We start from the raw sequence: 18,116 nt of genomic DNA on the forward strand, positions 1-18,116 counted from the left end.
CAAATCATATGTAAGTAGTCTATTTAAATTTGGTTTTCGCTTATGAATTTTGTAATAATTGTTGTATTTGAATTTAAGTTCTTGATAATCAAACTAACATTCAGCAAGAATTTCTAATCCATCTGGCATGGGGTCCAAAAGCAATGGTACGCACTTGGCCAGCTTATTTCATAAATGGATATAATTTTCATACTGAAAATTATGGAATGGGAAAAACTACAATGAATAGTGGAGTTTGTGTTAAGTCATCCAATGATGGAGATGCAAGCAATGATTTTTATGGTTTGCTGGATGAAATTTTAGAGATAGAATATCCTGGCCCAGAAATGCGAGTAATTCTATTCATGTGTCGTTGGTTTGACCCTATCAGAGGAATGAAGGTGCATCCATGATATAATTTGGTTGAAATAAATCATAAGAGATTGTACAAGAAATATGAACCATTTGTATTGGCACAGCAAGCAATTCAAGTTTTCTATGCTTCATATCCTAGTTTGAAACGTGACAAAGTTGATTGGTGGGCCGTTTGTAAAACAAAAGCACGGAAAAAAAATTGAGGAACGTTGGGAGGACATTGCTTATCAACAAGAGAAAGTTACAAATATATTTCATACTGAGGAATATATTATTCCAACGTTACGAGATCCCAACGGAGTAGTCATAAACGTGGATGCAACTGAAATTCATATTGATGATGATGATGAGGAGGAGGAGGATGACGACGACGACGACGATGATGACGATGATGATGACGACGATGATAATGACAATGATGACTTTGATTTTTTGTAATGGGTAAGTTTTGTTATCTTAATAAAATAAACTTTATGATATTTTATTTTCATATATGATACTGATTTTTTAGGAGCAAATTTAGTTTTAATCTGCAAATTACAAAACTCATAGCTCAATTAGTTTATAATTATTTTATTTTTCATTTATATATTTTATATGTTAATACTCTGTAGTTTTTTCTATAGGTGGTTAGAAGTTATATCTCATCGTCGTCTCAGGAGTTTGTGCACTCTCTTATTTTTAGGAATTATGGTGAGTTTTTTTTTTTCAAATTAGTCATTAAGCATAATATTTGTATCTACTTTATCATATTTTTGAATTTTCAGAATATGTTTCGACGGGGTGGTTGTAGACGGAGCTCTCAAGTTACAGCACCTGCAGACACTGTTGCTACACCCCCAGTAGGATGTAGCATCGTCGCATACACCTATGCCAGTACCATCGCATACACCTATGCCAGTCCCATCGCATATAGCTACGCCAGTACCTTCCACTACAGGATCGCCTTCTCCTTCGACAGTGCCTTCTCCTTCCACAGTACCTTCACCGATTGAGTCGCCAGTACCCTCTTTCGTTCCTTCTCGACACTCGGTTGCTGAGAGGCCAGACACTCGAGAGCCTATATCCCCTTGTGGAGATTCGTAAGTAGAATCAAACTATTTCATTTTTTAACTATTTAAATTATTTAACAATTTTTTTTGTAATTTATAATAGATTTGATAATTCTATCCGTGTTATTCACGAGATTAATAGAATCGTGAATAACCATTGGAGAGGAGACTCGATGAGTTATACAAGCACTCCAGCACTGACAAGAGAGCTATGGTGGAGTGAATTTAAGGTATATCTCAATCATTTTATATCTTAAATAAAAGTGAATATATAATATTTATTTTTCTTCTATTGCAGCGATCATTCACTTGGGACATGTTTGATGAGATGGAAATAAAGAGGATTTTCATGAAAAAATGTGACGATCACATTCGTCATGTACTCAATCATGCAAAGTCGAGGGGGAAAAATCACCATTCATCATCGAGGAAAATTAGATAAGGATTTCAAATTTTTGGGAAAGTGAGGAGTTTAAAAAAAGAAGTCAACAGAATAAAATAAATCAATCTTTTAATTCTGGAGAAATGTCTGCGACATATGCAGGAGGCTCTATCAATGTGGATGAGCATAGACGTAGATTGATAATTTTTTAACTCTCCTAATATTTTCTTAATCTATTTTTTTACTATTTAATTATTTCTAATTATCTTTTTAAGACCAAAGAATTGGGAAAGGAGCCTAATTTTACAGATACTTTCACCCGCACATTTCAGAAAAAAGAAAAGACTTGGAGCAGGGACAGAGCTAAAGCAATTAAGGTTTGAATAAACTTTGGATCTTAATTTATAACTTAAAATCTATTATTAATGTATCTGCTCTGACTTTATACTCTTGCATTCCTAAAATTTTATTATTATAAATTTGTTTTATTTTTTTTTACAATACAGGGAAAATATGTTGAGTTAGAGGTAGCACAGAGATGTTCAGCTTCTGCTAGTTCTGATATTGAGGAGTCTGAGCCGTCTGTTGGTAGTGATTTCAATTTATGGCTGCAGGCGAGTGGGGGGGCCAAAAGGGGGAGGAAAGATATTCAGAATGAGTTCATTGAGCATAACCCATAGAGTTGGTCGTATATCTTCTTCCTCCTCCGCACATACCCAGCAGATGCATAACTTGACTGAAGAGATTTCCCAGTTGAAGGGCATTATAAATGATAGGGATGAAGAAATGAGAGAAATGCGTCGACAACAAGATTTTATTATGCCGCATCTTCAGTTAAGTTCCGTTTCAAGTCAAATTCCTCCCGGTGACGGTGATAATGGTGATGATGGTGATGATGATGATGGCGGTGGTGGTGATTCTTGATAAATTTATGGTAAATTTTATGTTTGAATTTTTTTTTCATGTCATGTTATAGTTGATTCTATATTTTCATTTTACCTTGATACATTGCTTCTTATGTCATGTTTGCTATCTATATAAGATAACACTGCCAAACAAATTCTACTACCTTATTATTAATTTAGCTTTGTATCTTCATGTCCTTGCTATTTTGATTGTTTTTTAGAACACCTTATACTGTGATGTGTTATACTAATTCCATGCTGCCTTTGCATAATTTTGATGTTTGAGTTACAATTATGTCGTCTTTTTGATGCAGTGACTAGTTTAATTTGGTGATCATTCTTTGAACCTTTCATAGAGTAACTATCTCTAATATTGATTTGAGTTCTTTTGTCAATTATTTTACCCGGATTTGTTATTATTTTTGTTGGCACTGGAAATCTTGTTCTAGAATAATCACATTAATATATATGTAATATATATATACCAATTAGATAAAGTAGAATAAGGAGCAAATATGGAACAGAATTATGAAGGGGGTTGATCAGTTACATGATTTATCATTTGAGCAATGTAGTTCTCAACCTTCGAAAGTTACATAACGATATGCAAATACATATTGAAATATGAATCAGGAAGACTTATTTTTGGCATATTCACTGAGTTGCAAATTAAAGAGAATAAAGGACGACATATAATCATCACTGTCAAGTCATATTAGTGTCAACTATTTGGGATTGGCTGCAGTTCTTATCCCTCCATTGTACAATTAGAACACATTACATATGAATGATTTGAACAAAAGATTTTGGCCAACATGAAAATAAGCAAGGCTAAACATAAGCAAATACGGAATCCACTCCATGATCATTAAAAGGAGTGCATGTGGTCATACTCATCGAGGAACTATCTGAATATTCAAATGCAAGACTCAAAATAGTTCTGAAGAAATCTATTCGGTTAGACGGTTTCAAACTAAAAATGATGTGATACTCTGCTAAAGAAACAGAGAAAGAATATTTAACAAATGAAACTTTGAAAATATTCGCACATAGGAGATGTAAACATCTAACAACATTTTCTAAAAAGTGAAATAATGTAATAAGTTCCACACCCAAGTGATAGAACAAGCAGATCCTCCAGATGCAATACAATCAAATGCATACCAATTGAACAGCAATCAACATCGTAGGGGGGATAACAGTGACTATTAGGAACTAAGAGTGCATTTTATGAGTATATATGTAATATATATACTAATGTGAGTATACTGATGTGCTCTTTTTAAGAGCACTTATACACACATTTAACTATACAAAATTAACCACACAAGTAGTAAAAGGATTATCAATGTACTTATTTCATTATCAATTTGTTGAACTTGTTGTTTGGATTTTGGTTATTTGTATATATGAACATAAGGCTTGAACAAAGGATATGAATTACAAACAATTTTAATTTCACATTGATACTTTGCATTTTATGTCATGATGATACTTTGCATGTTATGACAAGCAATCTTAGTAACAAATTTCATTCATGTATGTAAATGTTAGATACAGATACATTAATATGTTTGATACATTTTTTTTTAGTTATAAATGTTACTTATTGTTTGTTTGTAATTTAACGCAGGAAAAGAAGCATGGAAGGCGACCGAAGCTCCTGAGACATGACGATATGTATTTTATTTTCCTTTGGATGTCTTGTTACATTTGTTGTTTGGATTGTTATAGAACTTTCATGTCTGATATTATGAGTTGTTGAACTTGTTTGGATTTTGGTTAGTTGTATATATGAATATGATGTGTTTAGTTTTGGAATGATTTGTTTGGATATAATATATATGGATTATGGATGTGTTGGATATGATGTGTTTAGTTTTGGGATGATTTGCTTAGATGTTGTATATGGATGTATTTGATATAAATTGTTGAACATGTTGTAAGTGTAATATGTAAACAGAATAATAGAAAAATCAAAAATAAATTCTGGATTTTTTTAATTTTTGGGACAAATTTTGCGACAAATATGTTTTTGTCGCAAATTTATCGTAAATCTTTTGCGATTAATCAAGATTTGTCCCAGAATTCGTCGCAGATTTGGGACAAAATTAAGTTTTTCGTCGCAAATTAGGAACAACTTTTGGGACGAATTCAGATTCGTCCCAAAATTCATCGCAAATAGCTTTTTTACCCAACGTGGTTAAAGCGACGTTTTTGGGATGAATCTAGGTTCGTCGCAAATTTCCGAGGTTTTTTTCCCTCTATTCATTTGTAATTAGGCAACGTTTTTTGCGACGAAAAATTTTTGTTGCAAATTTGGGACAAAAGTATATGTTTGTCGCAGATATAAAATTATGAAATTTGCAACGAATAAATGTTCGTTGCAGATTTGCAACGAATTATGTGACAAAAATTTAAATTTGTCACAAATATTTCCAACGAAAATTATGTATTCGTCACTAACATTTTGCAACACCATTTTTGGGACGAATGTAAATTCGTCCCAAAATTCGTCGCAAAAAATTTTGAATTTTTTTTATCAAATTCGTCCCTAAATAGCAATTTTTTTTTAGTGTATATATTTTAGTTAGTCTCATTGACTATTCTTAGGATGATCAGTCCGTCTCCCTTAGTCAGTAGGATAAATCGAGAAGCGCATGCGGTGACCAGTCCAGAAACGCAACATTCTTTGGTTACACCTCCTATTTAGAGGAAAAATTTCTACAAATATATCGTAATTGAAATTTGAACCGTAAATATCTAGATGATAATTTAGATATGATATCATGATCCCGGGGACCATTAGCTTTATATATAAGAACCTTATTTGAGACGTATTATATATATTTTTCATTTATTTTCTAAATTGTCCCAAGGCATTGCTTAGTTGTAAGGATTAGGATAAAATTGTAGTGGTCGGATGTCGCAATTTAAAAGAGGATTTCATTATTTCTACATACCATTTTGACTTCTACTTTACCTCCTTTTTAATGGTAATGAGTGATCTGAGGACCGAATGGTTGCATATTTTTTATTTGAAATGTATTACTAATAAACACTATCAACTACTAATATTTTAATTTTATTTTTTAATAATTTATCCGAGATTATATATAGAATTTTTTTTATTTATCTATCAAATAATTTTAAAATATAATTTTTATATATTTAAAATATTTTTTAAAATAATCATTCTATTTAAAATTCAAACTTTATCTGACCCTTGTAAATTATTTATTTTTTGATAATCAAGATATTTAGTTTTTACAATTTGATTAATTTTGAAGATGGACCGTCCATCTCAATGAATTGACACATCTATAATGGAAGATATTTAAATAAAATATTTTTCTAAATATCCTCTCAAATATTCTGATTGTGTCCGGTGATTTCTTTTTAGTGATATGCAACCAGACCATCAAAAGGTGGCAACGGTGACTTGTGTGTGTGTGTTTGTTTTATTTGGGTTGTTAGGATTTGGAAGATATTTGGTACAACTCCTAAATATTTAGTTAGGAAAATATTTAATCGTAGGATTTAACATGAGCGTAATTATGAGAATAAGCCGGTTACTCATCACAGCAATATAATTATTCGCTCCATTTAGCATGCTATTATTACTCATCCACTGCTGACTTGACTTAAATTAAGCCGATCCAAATCTGTTTCAACTACCTCACCGAATTCTCGCCCTGAAGCAACAGAAAGCTCCACGACACATATCCAATCCGCACACCACACACGCCGCATCCAGTGCCTCTTGAATTCAGATTTCCCCAACTGGTCACCGGCAGTGTGACATACTTCTCCGCCCGGTACTGGGCAGCTGTGCAACAAGTGTGGGTCCTCAAATCGAGTCAGATTGACAGCGGCCTTACCTCCCACGCGATGCCCGTCCCAACCGACCGCGACGTGCAACCAAACTGTCAGGATGCAGCTTCGCTTCCGGATGTCGCGATCCACTCCGGTGGCCCCAAGGCACGGCGAACTCTGTCGGTGCTTCACGCCGCGCTCTCCATAGCCCACCATCCTTTCAATTTGCGATATAAATTTATCATCAGAATATCAGCTGATCAATTACCTCCGGGGACAACGTACCCCACCATGCATCCACCGTCTTTTTGACCTACTGTGCGACGTGCAACGCCAAGTCAAAATCCATTTATTGTTTAAGATAATGTGACAAAAGGTGAAATTGTTCGTCCCAGCGCTCCTTTCGCACCCGACCCAAGATCATCATGAGAGAGGTAAATCATAACATCCTGAGTAAGCATGTGACTGATAGGGTAAGATAATGTTAATATGGTGTTATAATATCTAAATGGTATTATAAACTCATATAAATGAATATTATAATATCCACGTATTAATAACATTCTATTTAATTCTTTAAATATTATTAATGAGTGAATTTTATATAAAAAAAATTAAAATTAAGAAAATAAATTTTAAATAAAAGAATAAAAATAAATAAATGAACTATGAAATTCATAAATAATTAATGTTAATATTAAAATAAATATGAGTATATATATAATAATAAAAAATAGTGTTAATTTAATAAGTACAGCACCTATTTAAGAGATAGTATATATTAATTTTTAAATAAAAAATTAAAATAATATTTTTTCCTAAATCATTAATGACTTCGGATAGCCGCTATAAAATTATAATTATTACAATATAAATATTAATTGAACAGATTAAATTTATATTATAATAGTTATAATTTTATAGTTAGTATAACGTCAACTCTAGATAAATAGAGTTGAATCCAAATTATTAATAGTTATACTATTCTAAATATTTTTTAAATATGTTAAATATATGATAATAATTGTAAAATCATAATGGTTACACTACATTTGATCAATTTAAAATTTAAATAGAAGATAATAATATGCCGTAGTACTAAATACAATTAAATAATTATACCAGATTGAAACGTGAGATGAAATATCCATTTTAATAAAAAAATTTAAAATAGAAAAAAAAAAAAAAACGTCACTTTTTGCCTTACTTTTAATTGCCAGCGGAGAAAGTTTTGGCCATTTTGATCGGCCAGGTAAAAAAAGTAGCATAAAGCGGTACCGAACGTGAATCGATCAACTGCCAGACTCGAAGCAGCGACCTTTTCGCTTAACCTTTCGGCACGTCATCAACTGCGGGGCTCTAGTCCCAACAGCATCACACGCCAGCCATTCCCAATCCCAAGTCAAGGATTCATTTCCGCAGCCGACGACTCCTGCTCTTAATTATTTACACCTGATCACGTCGCGGTGCTGAACAACCGTTTGCCTAAGTTTGAGTGACGGTTTCTAGGGTTCTACGCCGCCGGATTGGATTCTATGTGCCATTTTTGGTCGTGTGTGCAGGCTATATACTGATCTCCCACGACTGCTGGGCGATCCAGAAGTCCAAGCTGCGATCACAGGTTGTTGTTTTGACTCCTATTTTAATTTTTCTAGCGCGATCTCCGTTTTTTTGCTTCGTCTTAGATTCGTGTGCTTTTCCCCTAGTTTCTGGTTCAGAGGTCAAGGGCGACCGATGGGGGTGGATCAAGTGCTCGTAGGGATCCAACCTCAAGAACTTAAATTCACATGTAAGTCTGCGCATAAAATCTATTTCGTTTAGTCGCTTTTTAGGCAACAACGTTGAAGATTCATTGCCTTTTGCGGCGTGATCGAGCAGTGTATATTTTACCTTGTTTTTTATTTTGACCAAATCATGCTCCACTATTGGTTTTTTCCCTTTTTTTTTTTAAAAAAAAAAACAAATCACGCCATAGCCATAAGTAAAATAAACACATAGGTGCTTGATTTGGTAAAATGGCCTCACAAATTTGATCATCAATCTAATCCTGGAAACCTCATCGTCGCAGTGGTCTGTGTAAGATTATATCACTAATAAGACAGTAGTCATATTGATACTTATCAAAAATGTCTCCTTCCATCTAGCACCATTCCTAGATATAAAGAAGCGGACTTGTTTTATTGTTGCTTGCTATTTTTCCAGAATCCAGACTACTATAATTTAACAGCTGAAGATTATGTATCTAAAGCTTACTTACTTTTTATGTATGTGTTTCCTATGGTTCCAATCTTTTACCACAACTTTTAGCACTGCACTGCTTGATTTAAACATGAAAGGGTGGTTGAGAAGCAGGACAATTAAGGGCGAGGTTGCTATCAACTTGGGAGCGAAGATAAATCTATAATGATATATTCTATCAAACAGTGGAAAGTAGATGCCGTACCTTGCATTGGTTTACCTTTTATTTCAAGTATATATGAACATGTTTTGTTTTTCTTGTTCATTCTGACATTTTGATACATATTTGTTGAATTTTCCATGGGAAATGCAGATGATGCTTAGGTAGGAAGAACTTGTTGCTTTCTTGCATAACCGTTACCACTTAAAGACAAATCAAGTGGAAGTAATTTTCACCATCTAATGTTAGCCAATTTAATGGCTCCTTAAACGATGTTGAGGATATGTTCCCTTTAAAATATTTTTCAATGAGATTAAGGGCATTTTTCTACGGGGGAAGCAAACTAGAAGAAAATAAGGCGACAAAAAGATTTTTTCAGATGTACTTTTATTTCATTTCCTTTAAACAGGAAAAAAAACTAAAGGGAAGGAATAGACTAAAAACTCACTTTCACATGAGTTGAAGCTCAAAAGTCAAATCTGAGCTTAAAAAATTATATAAAAAAAATCTTTTCAAATCTATTTTTGATTTATTATTTTTCATTTTTTTTCTTTGACAAGTTCTGAATTTTTTTTTCTTTCCCTCTTTTCATCAAAGGAGTCAGGCATTTGCTTTTTTGTTCACAATTGTGATTCCCTTCTTAATTGTTTACTCTATTTAAGTAGTAAAAAAATACCAAACTTTAGAATATAGGAGAGCGAGAGCTGAAGTTCTAGAGTATAGAGACCATGTGCCCGTGTGAGCAAGAGGTCACGAGTTCAAGTCTTGGAAACAGACTCTTGCAAAGCAAAGTAAGGTTGTGTACAATAGACACTTCCTCGGGAGCTTCATGCATTGGTGGGAGCTGCTTGCACGGACTAACCTTATATATATATATATAAGGAAAAGAGAAGATAAAGGGTTGAAAAACCATTTGATATATAGTTTGCATGATTATTCATTTGTTGATATAAAAAGGTTACATATATAGTGCCTCATTTAACTTGTTTAAAATATAATTTTGGTCTACAGATCTTTTTATCAGGGCCATAGTAACAAAAATAAATCAATTATATATAAAAAAAAAACTATGCTAATACTCAGTCCCTGCTGGAACAGTTCCATATTAAATTAATTACTATTGTTTAAGATATAAATAAAACTAAATGTAAGTATTTAGTCTTCTTTACCGCTAATTTGGAGCTCCAATGATGTGGCACATAAGCATATAACTGAGAGACGATCAAACTAGTCGAATGATCTATGCATGAGACAAATTGAGGAAGATAAACAAAAGCCAAGGACTTGTATTGCTATGAATCATATTATATTTACTGAAAAACACACAAGTTCAATTTAGCTTTCGATGGTGATAATATTTTTTGCCGTGATGGAGGAAAATAGATGAACATAACAGTTTATGCCAATTATGTAGAAGAATTGACAAGATCAATTAAGCAATAAAATAAACAAGTTTTCAATTGTTATTGCAGGACGACAAACATGTCCCTCAATTTTATGCCTATTCATTGTTTAATAAATTTATGAGTTATGAAATTAATTTTTGAATGCTACAATTTCAGGTCATGTGTCTGATTAAACTGAATACTAAAATTTCTTCCTCCTTTTTCAACATTGTCCTTCCATTCACATTAATTTCTGAAAGTTCTGAAGTCCACCAATTTCAGTGTCTTCACACTTTAAATTCTTAAAATTGGAAGTGATTAAGGTTTTAAAATCTCAAATTTCATACTAATCTTGGTCCTGTCAGAAACAATATTGTAAGAATATTGACATATTGATACATGATACCTGTTGGCACCTGTTTGATCATGTGGACCAATATTTTTGCATGGATTTATGACTTATACATTCCTATAAACATATTATTTTTGACTCTTCAATTACCTACACTCTTAACTCTTTAAAAATATTAACCCTCAATAATTTGCTTCAATAAGATTATAAAATCATCACGGTCTCATCTTTATTTGTTTACTTTACCAAATTTCCCCAATCTTCTAGTCTACCTTACCCAGTTTTCTAAAAGAGGCCAAACCCAAAGATTCCAGAACTGATTCTGCATCTGGCTACAGATTACAAATGAAAGACAATCCTACTCTTATTCAATTTGTAACTTTCCAATAAACTTATGTTTACTTTTTCTACATGTTGTATTGGTTGCAACAACTATTTCAAAGCTTTGTATCATTCAATGTAAGCTCAGTATACTGAACTTCGTATAACTGGTATAACCTCTTATAGGACAACATGAGCAAAATTCCAGCTATTGACCATGTCATCTTTGTATGGGTCTCAACATATTGTTGCAATTGTATGTCTCACCTATACTGTATGTCAGGACGCACTATTTAATCAGTCTTTTATTTAGCTTGAGGACAGGTAGCTTACTACGTATTTAAAATGTTAGAAAGTGGTGTATCCCTATCTGAGATTTGTCATTTTCTAGGTGACATTGAGATAGGTGCTTGTGTGCACAGAGTAGACCCAGATGATTTACATATAGTGAGAAGCACATTCTTCTGTTGTTATGAGCTAGTGATACAATGCACCTCCAAGATTCTCTTTTTCACCTTACATATATTTTTGTTTTATCTTGCTGCATGGCCTACATGTATGTATCTTATTCCTTATGTCGTCTGAGATTTGGTTTCCTTATGGAGGTCATTCACCGTTGCTATTTGTAACAAAATTAGAATTGGACTACAATATATATGTTAGATCTGCAGCTTCTGTCTGCTCCACTGGAGCTACCTTTAACTAAATTTAAACTGACTTTATAAATTGGGCCTGACATAATGCATTTTCTTGTTGATTCTAGTTGAGCTGAAGAAGCAAAGTTCATGTTCTGCTCAACTTACCAACAATTCATCAGAATATATTGCTTTCAAGGTTAATGCTTGTTGCTGTATGTATGGCTCTACTTTAAAGTACGCTCACAGATACAGAATAAGCATAAATTGTCTGTTCTGCATTCTTGCTCAAATGCCTGTTAGAACAATGTGTCATACATATATTATATGATTATTTCTTGTGGAATTTAACATTTATTCATTGTAGAGTAGATTCCTTTCTTTTTTTTTTTGTAAAATTAAATGGGTACTTAATCTTCCACGGTTTGCCTAGCTCATTAGTTTTTCTCTTTGCGTCTCTTATTCTCCTGATTACTGTTTCACCCCACCCCCGAATTGTATTTTCTATTCAGCTATTTTTTCATATTAAAAGCAATAGCTTTACATAGTTCAATGTTATGATGGGATATATACAGTGGGCTCACAAATGATGTGGGTTTACAGTTTGCCAGTTTGTTAGTCATATTGCAAGACATTACATTGCTGACTCAATTTGTGTGTTATTAGGTCAAAACAACATCTCCTAAGCGATACTGTGTACGACCCAATACAGGCATTATTCTACCCAGATCAGCATGCGACTTTACAGGTCCGTATTATAATTTGTCTGGTCATTGTTTGTATACATGTTTTTGCTTACTGAATTTATTCTTGATTCTTGCTTTTAGAAATAGATCACACAAGCTGCAATATCTGCTGAGGCTTCAAAAGTTGACATCTTGAGAGATTTCCCTTTCATTATGCTTATCATGATAGACAAATTAAAATAAAGGAAAGCAGGGTTTGTATAGAGCAGTATTTCATGATGAATGTACAAGCGCCATTATGATTAACATTCCAGATCAAAGTTGGTCCTTAATAATCTATTGTTCTGGTTCATCATTACGTTGATCATTTGACCTATGCTTGTATCATTACATAAAAAATGGTGATAGATCCAAGTATTCAACCAGTATTAGAAATCATGGGGGAATTCATTACTGACATTTCCTCCAAATTTAGATAATCTATCAGATAATCAAGCACTACCAATTAACAAAGCGTTGACTAACTTCCATGGCATTGCTTAAACCTTCAACCACTTGGTGCTAAAACTTGTATTTACTTAAGGGAATGATGGCTTGTAGCTATTAGTTCCTTTAATCCACTAATTTTTCAGAAGAATCAAAAGAGGGTAACAAGATCCATTACCTGCAGATCTTGTAATTTTGTTTCAATTACTTGATATTTTGGTCCCATACTAGACTTGATTTTCAGCATTATTTTTCTGGTGTAAACTACTTTGTGTGCACCTTCTTGGAGAGAGTTTATTGTTCATGTTCATGTATACTATAGGAATAACAAGTTTTATCTTGAGACTAGGTATTCTAGTGAATTAGTGAATATGAAGGGCTTGAATTGATGTCTATTGTGATTTAGAGAGAATTTTCCATGACATGCTAGAGAGGCTTAGGCTATATTTATCATGGTCCTATGGACAACTCAATTGAGATGCGAATTTTTCAGGCATTTAAAAAGTTAAGCAGAGTATGACAAGTTTAGTGACTATTGCCAGCACACCTCATAGAAAAATTTCATGCTTAAAATCCTACAAAAAAGAGACCTTTTGATATAGCACTATAAACAATGTCACGCAGAGAAAAGGAGAGAAAAAGGAAAATTAAAATTGAACTGTAGATTTGAATTACATGAGGGATCCAAATCACTTCCATAAAAATGAAATAAAGGCTAATTCTCCTAATTCTGGGTCAAATTTTATCCAATTTATAATACCCAGTAAAATGTGGATGTTGACGACTTCTAAAACTTGAAACTATAGGTAATTTAAAACCCTAACATTAGCTACTTCATTACCTTCCTTTCTATACAATAAGATAATGTGAATTGGATATAAAGATTATGGCTACTTATCTAATAAAAGGACGAAACAATGAGAGTAAATTTTTATAATAAATAAAAACTATTATATAAGAGATTTTATAAAGTTTGTTATTTGGAGAATTCTTCTACAATCATTTTGTATTTGCTGATCAATATTGTATTGTATACCACGAAGCAGTCTATCTGGTTGTCATTAATTACTTGTCTTACTGCATGCTTTGTGAAGGTTTTTTGTTTGATGGATTTTATTATCCTCATAATATTTCTCTCTTCATGATCTTCTCATATCATTTGAAAGAGGGAAGCTCAATCTTAAAAAGAATGTTTTTATTTATAGATAAATATTTTAATATCTTATTTCTATTTTGATTTTTTTCACATCACCCTCACAGCCTCACTTGACATTTGCTACTGGAAAATCAATGGGCTGTTTATTACTTATTAATGAAGTGATTGTTTATCTGTATCTGATATTGACATTTTGAAGTTAGACATTGCATTACATACAACAAGTGCCTATTATTTTAGTTGTTTACAATAATGTAATTATGTGATTTTAGTTACCATGCAAGCACTAAAGGAAGCTCCGTCTGATTTTCAACTAAAAGACAAGTTTCTGGTCCAGAGCACAGTTGTTCCCTATGGCACTACAGATGAGGACATTGTGCCAAGTTTTGTAAGAAAAGCATGCAGTCTTATCTTTACACCTGCAATTATTTATTTATATGTTTTGATCACCAACTTTTTGGTTCCACAGTTCTCTAAGGAAAATGGTAGATACATTCAAGAGAACAAATTAAAAGTTGTCCTTGTTAGCCCTCCTACTCTTGCATTACCAGAACCATTTAATGGGACTTCCATACAAAAGCCAGCTTATGAAATCATTGAGTCTGCAGAGACTTGTATTGCCAGCAATGATGTTTCACAACATGAACCAGCTAATGAAGTTTCTAATTCGAAAATGCCCTCTAATTCAAATGAAGTATCTGATTTGAAAAAGTTTTCTGAATCAAAGGATGATAATGTGGAGCAGGAGTCCATTCATCAAAATCATAAGTCAAATGAGACACATATTTCAAGTGATCAAGCATTCAATGAAGTGGACAGCATCCCTCCATCTCTTGTAATATATTTTTCCTGAGATTTTTCTTTCTCTTAACACATTCACACTATTTAGTCTCCATATTTTTGCTGGTGTTCTTTTTGCACATAGAACTTTATCTAATAACACTTTTATGTATACTAGATTACAAAAGATGAGAACATTGTATAGTATGAATTTGCAAATGGTTGAATCTCGGTACATGTTTACTGATAGCATAATTCACTCTCTCTTTAGTCTCTTTGTTATTTCCATTTGTATTTCAAATGTTCTTTTTCATTGTTCTGTAACAAAGCATCTGTGGCTAATGTTTCTTTAGGTTGAGAAGGATATTGAGGAATTAAGGTTGAAGCTTGGCAATCTCGAATTGAAACTAAATGAGGTTAGTTTTTCCTACCCACATGATTTGATGACATCGAAGAGATCAGTGTTATTATGGTGGGTTAATTCTCCATAATGTCCTTTTCTGATGTTCGAGATGGAAGCCATTATGGAGAGCCAATAGTGTTAAATAATCGAAATAATGTTGTCTATGAATAGTTTCAGGGCATGTTTTCTCGTTGTTTGGCTCTAGAACATTAACTGCTAAAATCAGATCAACAAATAAGCCATGCAGAAAAATGTGAACCATGTATGCTAAATTGGTAACTCGTTGGAACATAATCAGCTAGAAAATGTCAGCATGCATTGTGCATGCAGTAAATAATACTAGAGTTTGAAAGTTTTGAAAGTTAGTATCATCTACCTGTTGCCATTTGACCTGAAGCCAAATTCTAGTTTCCTTTAGCATGCCTGATTTGGCACTAGTAACTGCAATCTGGATGCAAATTTTTGCAGGCTGAGAAGACGATAATGAATCTGAGGAAAGAGAAGGATTCTGCCTCACAAGAGGGAAATAAATTGCAACAAGAAATTGTGAGTTGGTCTTTTATTAAAAACTGGAGTTTTATGTCAGTAATACCATCTTATACCATCTATGGTGTGATATTCTGATCTATTAGTCTGCCTATATTGAAGAAATTATGGGAGGATCCATGTAACATGCTTAGTTATATGAAACCATCCAAGTCTTGTAGAAGTTGCAAATACTATAGGCTTGTGTATAGCAGCCCTGAATTCTCACACACAATAAACTCAAATAACATTCATAGTAGCAAGTAGCAATTTTGTGTGATAATGTGACGAAATATCCGAAGCAAGATAAAATGTGTATGAAAGTGAAAGATTAAACATGAAAGATGTACATGGGTCACGGTTCCCACAAACAATTCTACTCCACAATCTACAACACGTCTATTACATCACTCCCACAAATTCACTATTACCACCTGTTAAATGAGACAACAGGATAGACCTCTACAAGTTGAGGTTCACAACCTTTATGTATGAAACCTTGATCCAAACAATCAGATTTCGCAAGCTCTCTCCAATCTTGACCCTAACTAGAATTTCTCTCAATAATGATATTCTCACCCCTCCCAAATGATGAAAATGAAATTAAGGAAGAGCTAAATTATCAAGCATTTGAGATGTTAAAGCCTTCAACCTTGGTCCAAGCTCTTGGATTTCTTTAAGCACTTAATCAACTAGAGCATAACAATCTTTGAGAGTTTTTCATAAGTTCTGCATGTTTAAAAGCTCTGTGAGAGCCTATATATATGAGGCTCTAACATTACTTACAAAGTTGATTTAGATGACTAACTGGACTTCAACAGTTATATGCTTATATGCTGCGCAGTTGATTGGAAAGCCTTCCAATCCATTGGAACTAAAAGAGAGATTTTGTTGCCTCGGCCCTTTATCCAACCGATTGGAATTCTCTATTTCAGTTTACTAGAATACCTTCTGATCAATTAAGCAGTTGAGCAATCCACTTACACATTTATAGGTAAGCCTTTTATAATGTCCAAGACTTGAGCCAGTTGACAAATACCTTCCAAAGTTGTAATACTTTAATAGCCAAGCTATATATAATTCACCTACTCCCTAGGCAATCACATCGATACATTATTTGGCATGCCCAAAACCATGGTTCACAGTCTTTGGGTTTTCAACTCCTTGATCAAGGCTCCCCACCATTGAGTCATCCCAGTGCCTCATCAATTTGGGTCTCTTGCTCTCAAGTCCATCAAACTCTTCCTCTATTCAAGTTCCTTGCCCTCTACTACTCTCGATCTGATCCTCTTGCTCCCAAGTCTATCGAACTTTTCCTCGATCTAGGCTCCTTGTCCTTGAGTACTCCATGCATCCCTTCATTCCAGACCTCCTGCCCTTGAGTCCATTCGGGCTATTTGCCCTCAGGTACTCTTTAAGTATCCACTTGATCAGATTCTGTTCTCAAGCTTATCACCACTCGATCTAGGCTCCCTGCCCTCAAGCTACAAAGCCATCCTGAGATCACTCGATATAACATCAAATATACACCTAATTTAAATTGTATTGTCAATACATTTGAACTCTGTAGTTAAACTCAACCACGAAGGGGAATCATTTTTCCAACAGATTCATCATACAAAAGAGAACTCTTGGTGCAGATTCATCATACAAAAGAGAACTCTTGGTGAAACTTTTTTAACTAAAAATATTCTGATAGAGCATCTTTGCTGAATGACAGATTCGGATAGGGCACCCTAGTATACAGCTACAGCATCCTACTATCTTCGCCCAAGCATGATGATATGCATTCTGAAATATTATCGGATATTATTTTTTGCTCTTGCAGGCTTTGCTGAGGACCAAATGCTCAGCTAGAGTTCAGGCTGGTTTTCCTTTTCTCTTTGTAGTCTACATGACACTTGCTGGTTTGGCACTTGGACATCTCTTGCACTTGTGAAGGTCGTCTACCAGGATCTTTAATCACAGAGCTAGAATTAATACTTTGTATCACCAGTATATTATCACCATTGCCAACTATCCAAGATTTATGTTTTTTTTCAAGCTTTTCACCCATGAGGCCATGACCATGTACATGATCTATAAACGTAAAATGTGTCTATTCAGTTTCTTTTTCGTTTTCGTTTTCTTTTGTGAAGACTAGACTGAAAAGATGCATCAAACCATGTAGAATTATACTCCGAAACCATGTAGAATTTGAAGAGCTCATTCTGTGTAAAGCTGACTGAATGAAAACTTCTTAAACTTCTTAGGTTCTAGTTGAATGAGTCTATTGCTGTGTGCCATTGGTGAAGAATAGAATAAATTTTTTAGGCATAAAAAATAAGGAAATATATATTTTAGTTTAAGTCATGTAATAAAATAAATCTTTCATTTAAATCTCTATTTGATTAGTAAAAGATGTAGTACTCCTTAATGCTTGCCTAACCTAATTAATATTTTGTATGCCCGACTTTCTATTTGTTTGTCGTACAGTTGGC

General features: G+C 33.5%; 1 protein-coding gene across 3 annotated transcripts; it reads left to right on the forward strand.

Annotated features, from left to right (window-relative positions):
- The first annotated feature begins 7,888 nt into the window (after nucleotides 1-7,888).
- On the forward strand, nucleotides 7,889-17,751 carry LOC122056360 (vesicle-associated protein 1-3-like). 3 transcript variants are annotated; one of them, XM_042618282.1, is made up of 9 exons: nucleotides 7,889-8,130; nucleotides 8,228-8,298; nucleotides 11,729-11,799; nucleotides 12,267-12,348; nucleotides 14,201-14,316; nucleotides 14,398-14,763; nucleotides 15,062-15,124; nucleotides 15,580-15,657; nucleotides 17,465-17,751. In XM_042618282.1, exons 2-9 carry the CDS (start codon nucleotides 8,244-8,246, stop codon nucleotides 17,573-17,575), a joined length of 942 nt encoding a protein of 313 aa, XP_042474216.1. In that variant the 5' UTR covers nucleotides 7,889-8,130; nucleotides 8,228-8,243; the 3' UTR covers nucleotides 17,576-17,751. The 3 variants fall into 3 exon arrangements, with proteins under 3 accessions (XP_042474216.1, XP_042474217.1, XP_042474215.1); XM_042618283.1 differs by having other exon boundaries at nucleotides 7,916-8,130; nucleotides 8,216-8,298; nucleotides 11,729-11,815; XM_042618281.1 differs by having other exon boundaries at nucleotides 7,922-8,130; nucleotides 8,216-8,298.
- Nucleotides 17,752-18,116: the final 365 nt, after the last annotated feature.

Source organism: Zingiber officinale, chromosome 3B (assembly GCF_018446385.1).
Source record: "Zingiber officinale cultivar Zhangliang chromosome 3B, Zo_v1.1, whole genome shotgun sequence".
NCBI classification, from domain to species: Eukaryota; Viridiplantae; Streptophyta; class Magnoliopsida; order Zingiberales; family Zingiberaceae; genus Zingiber; species Zingiber officinale.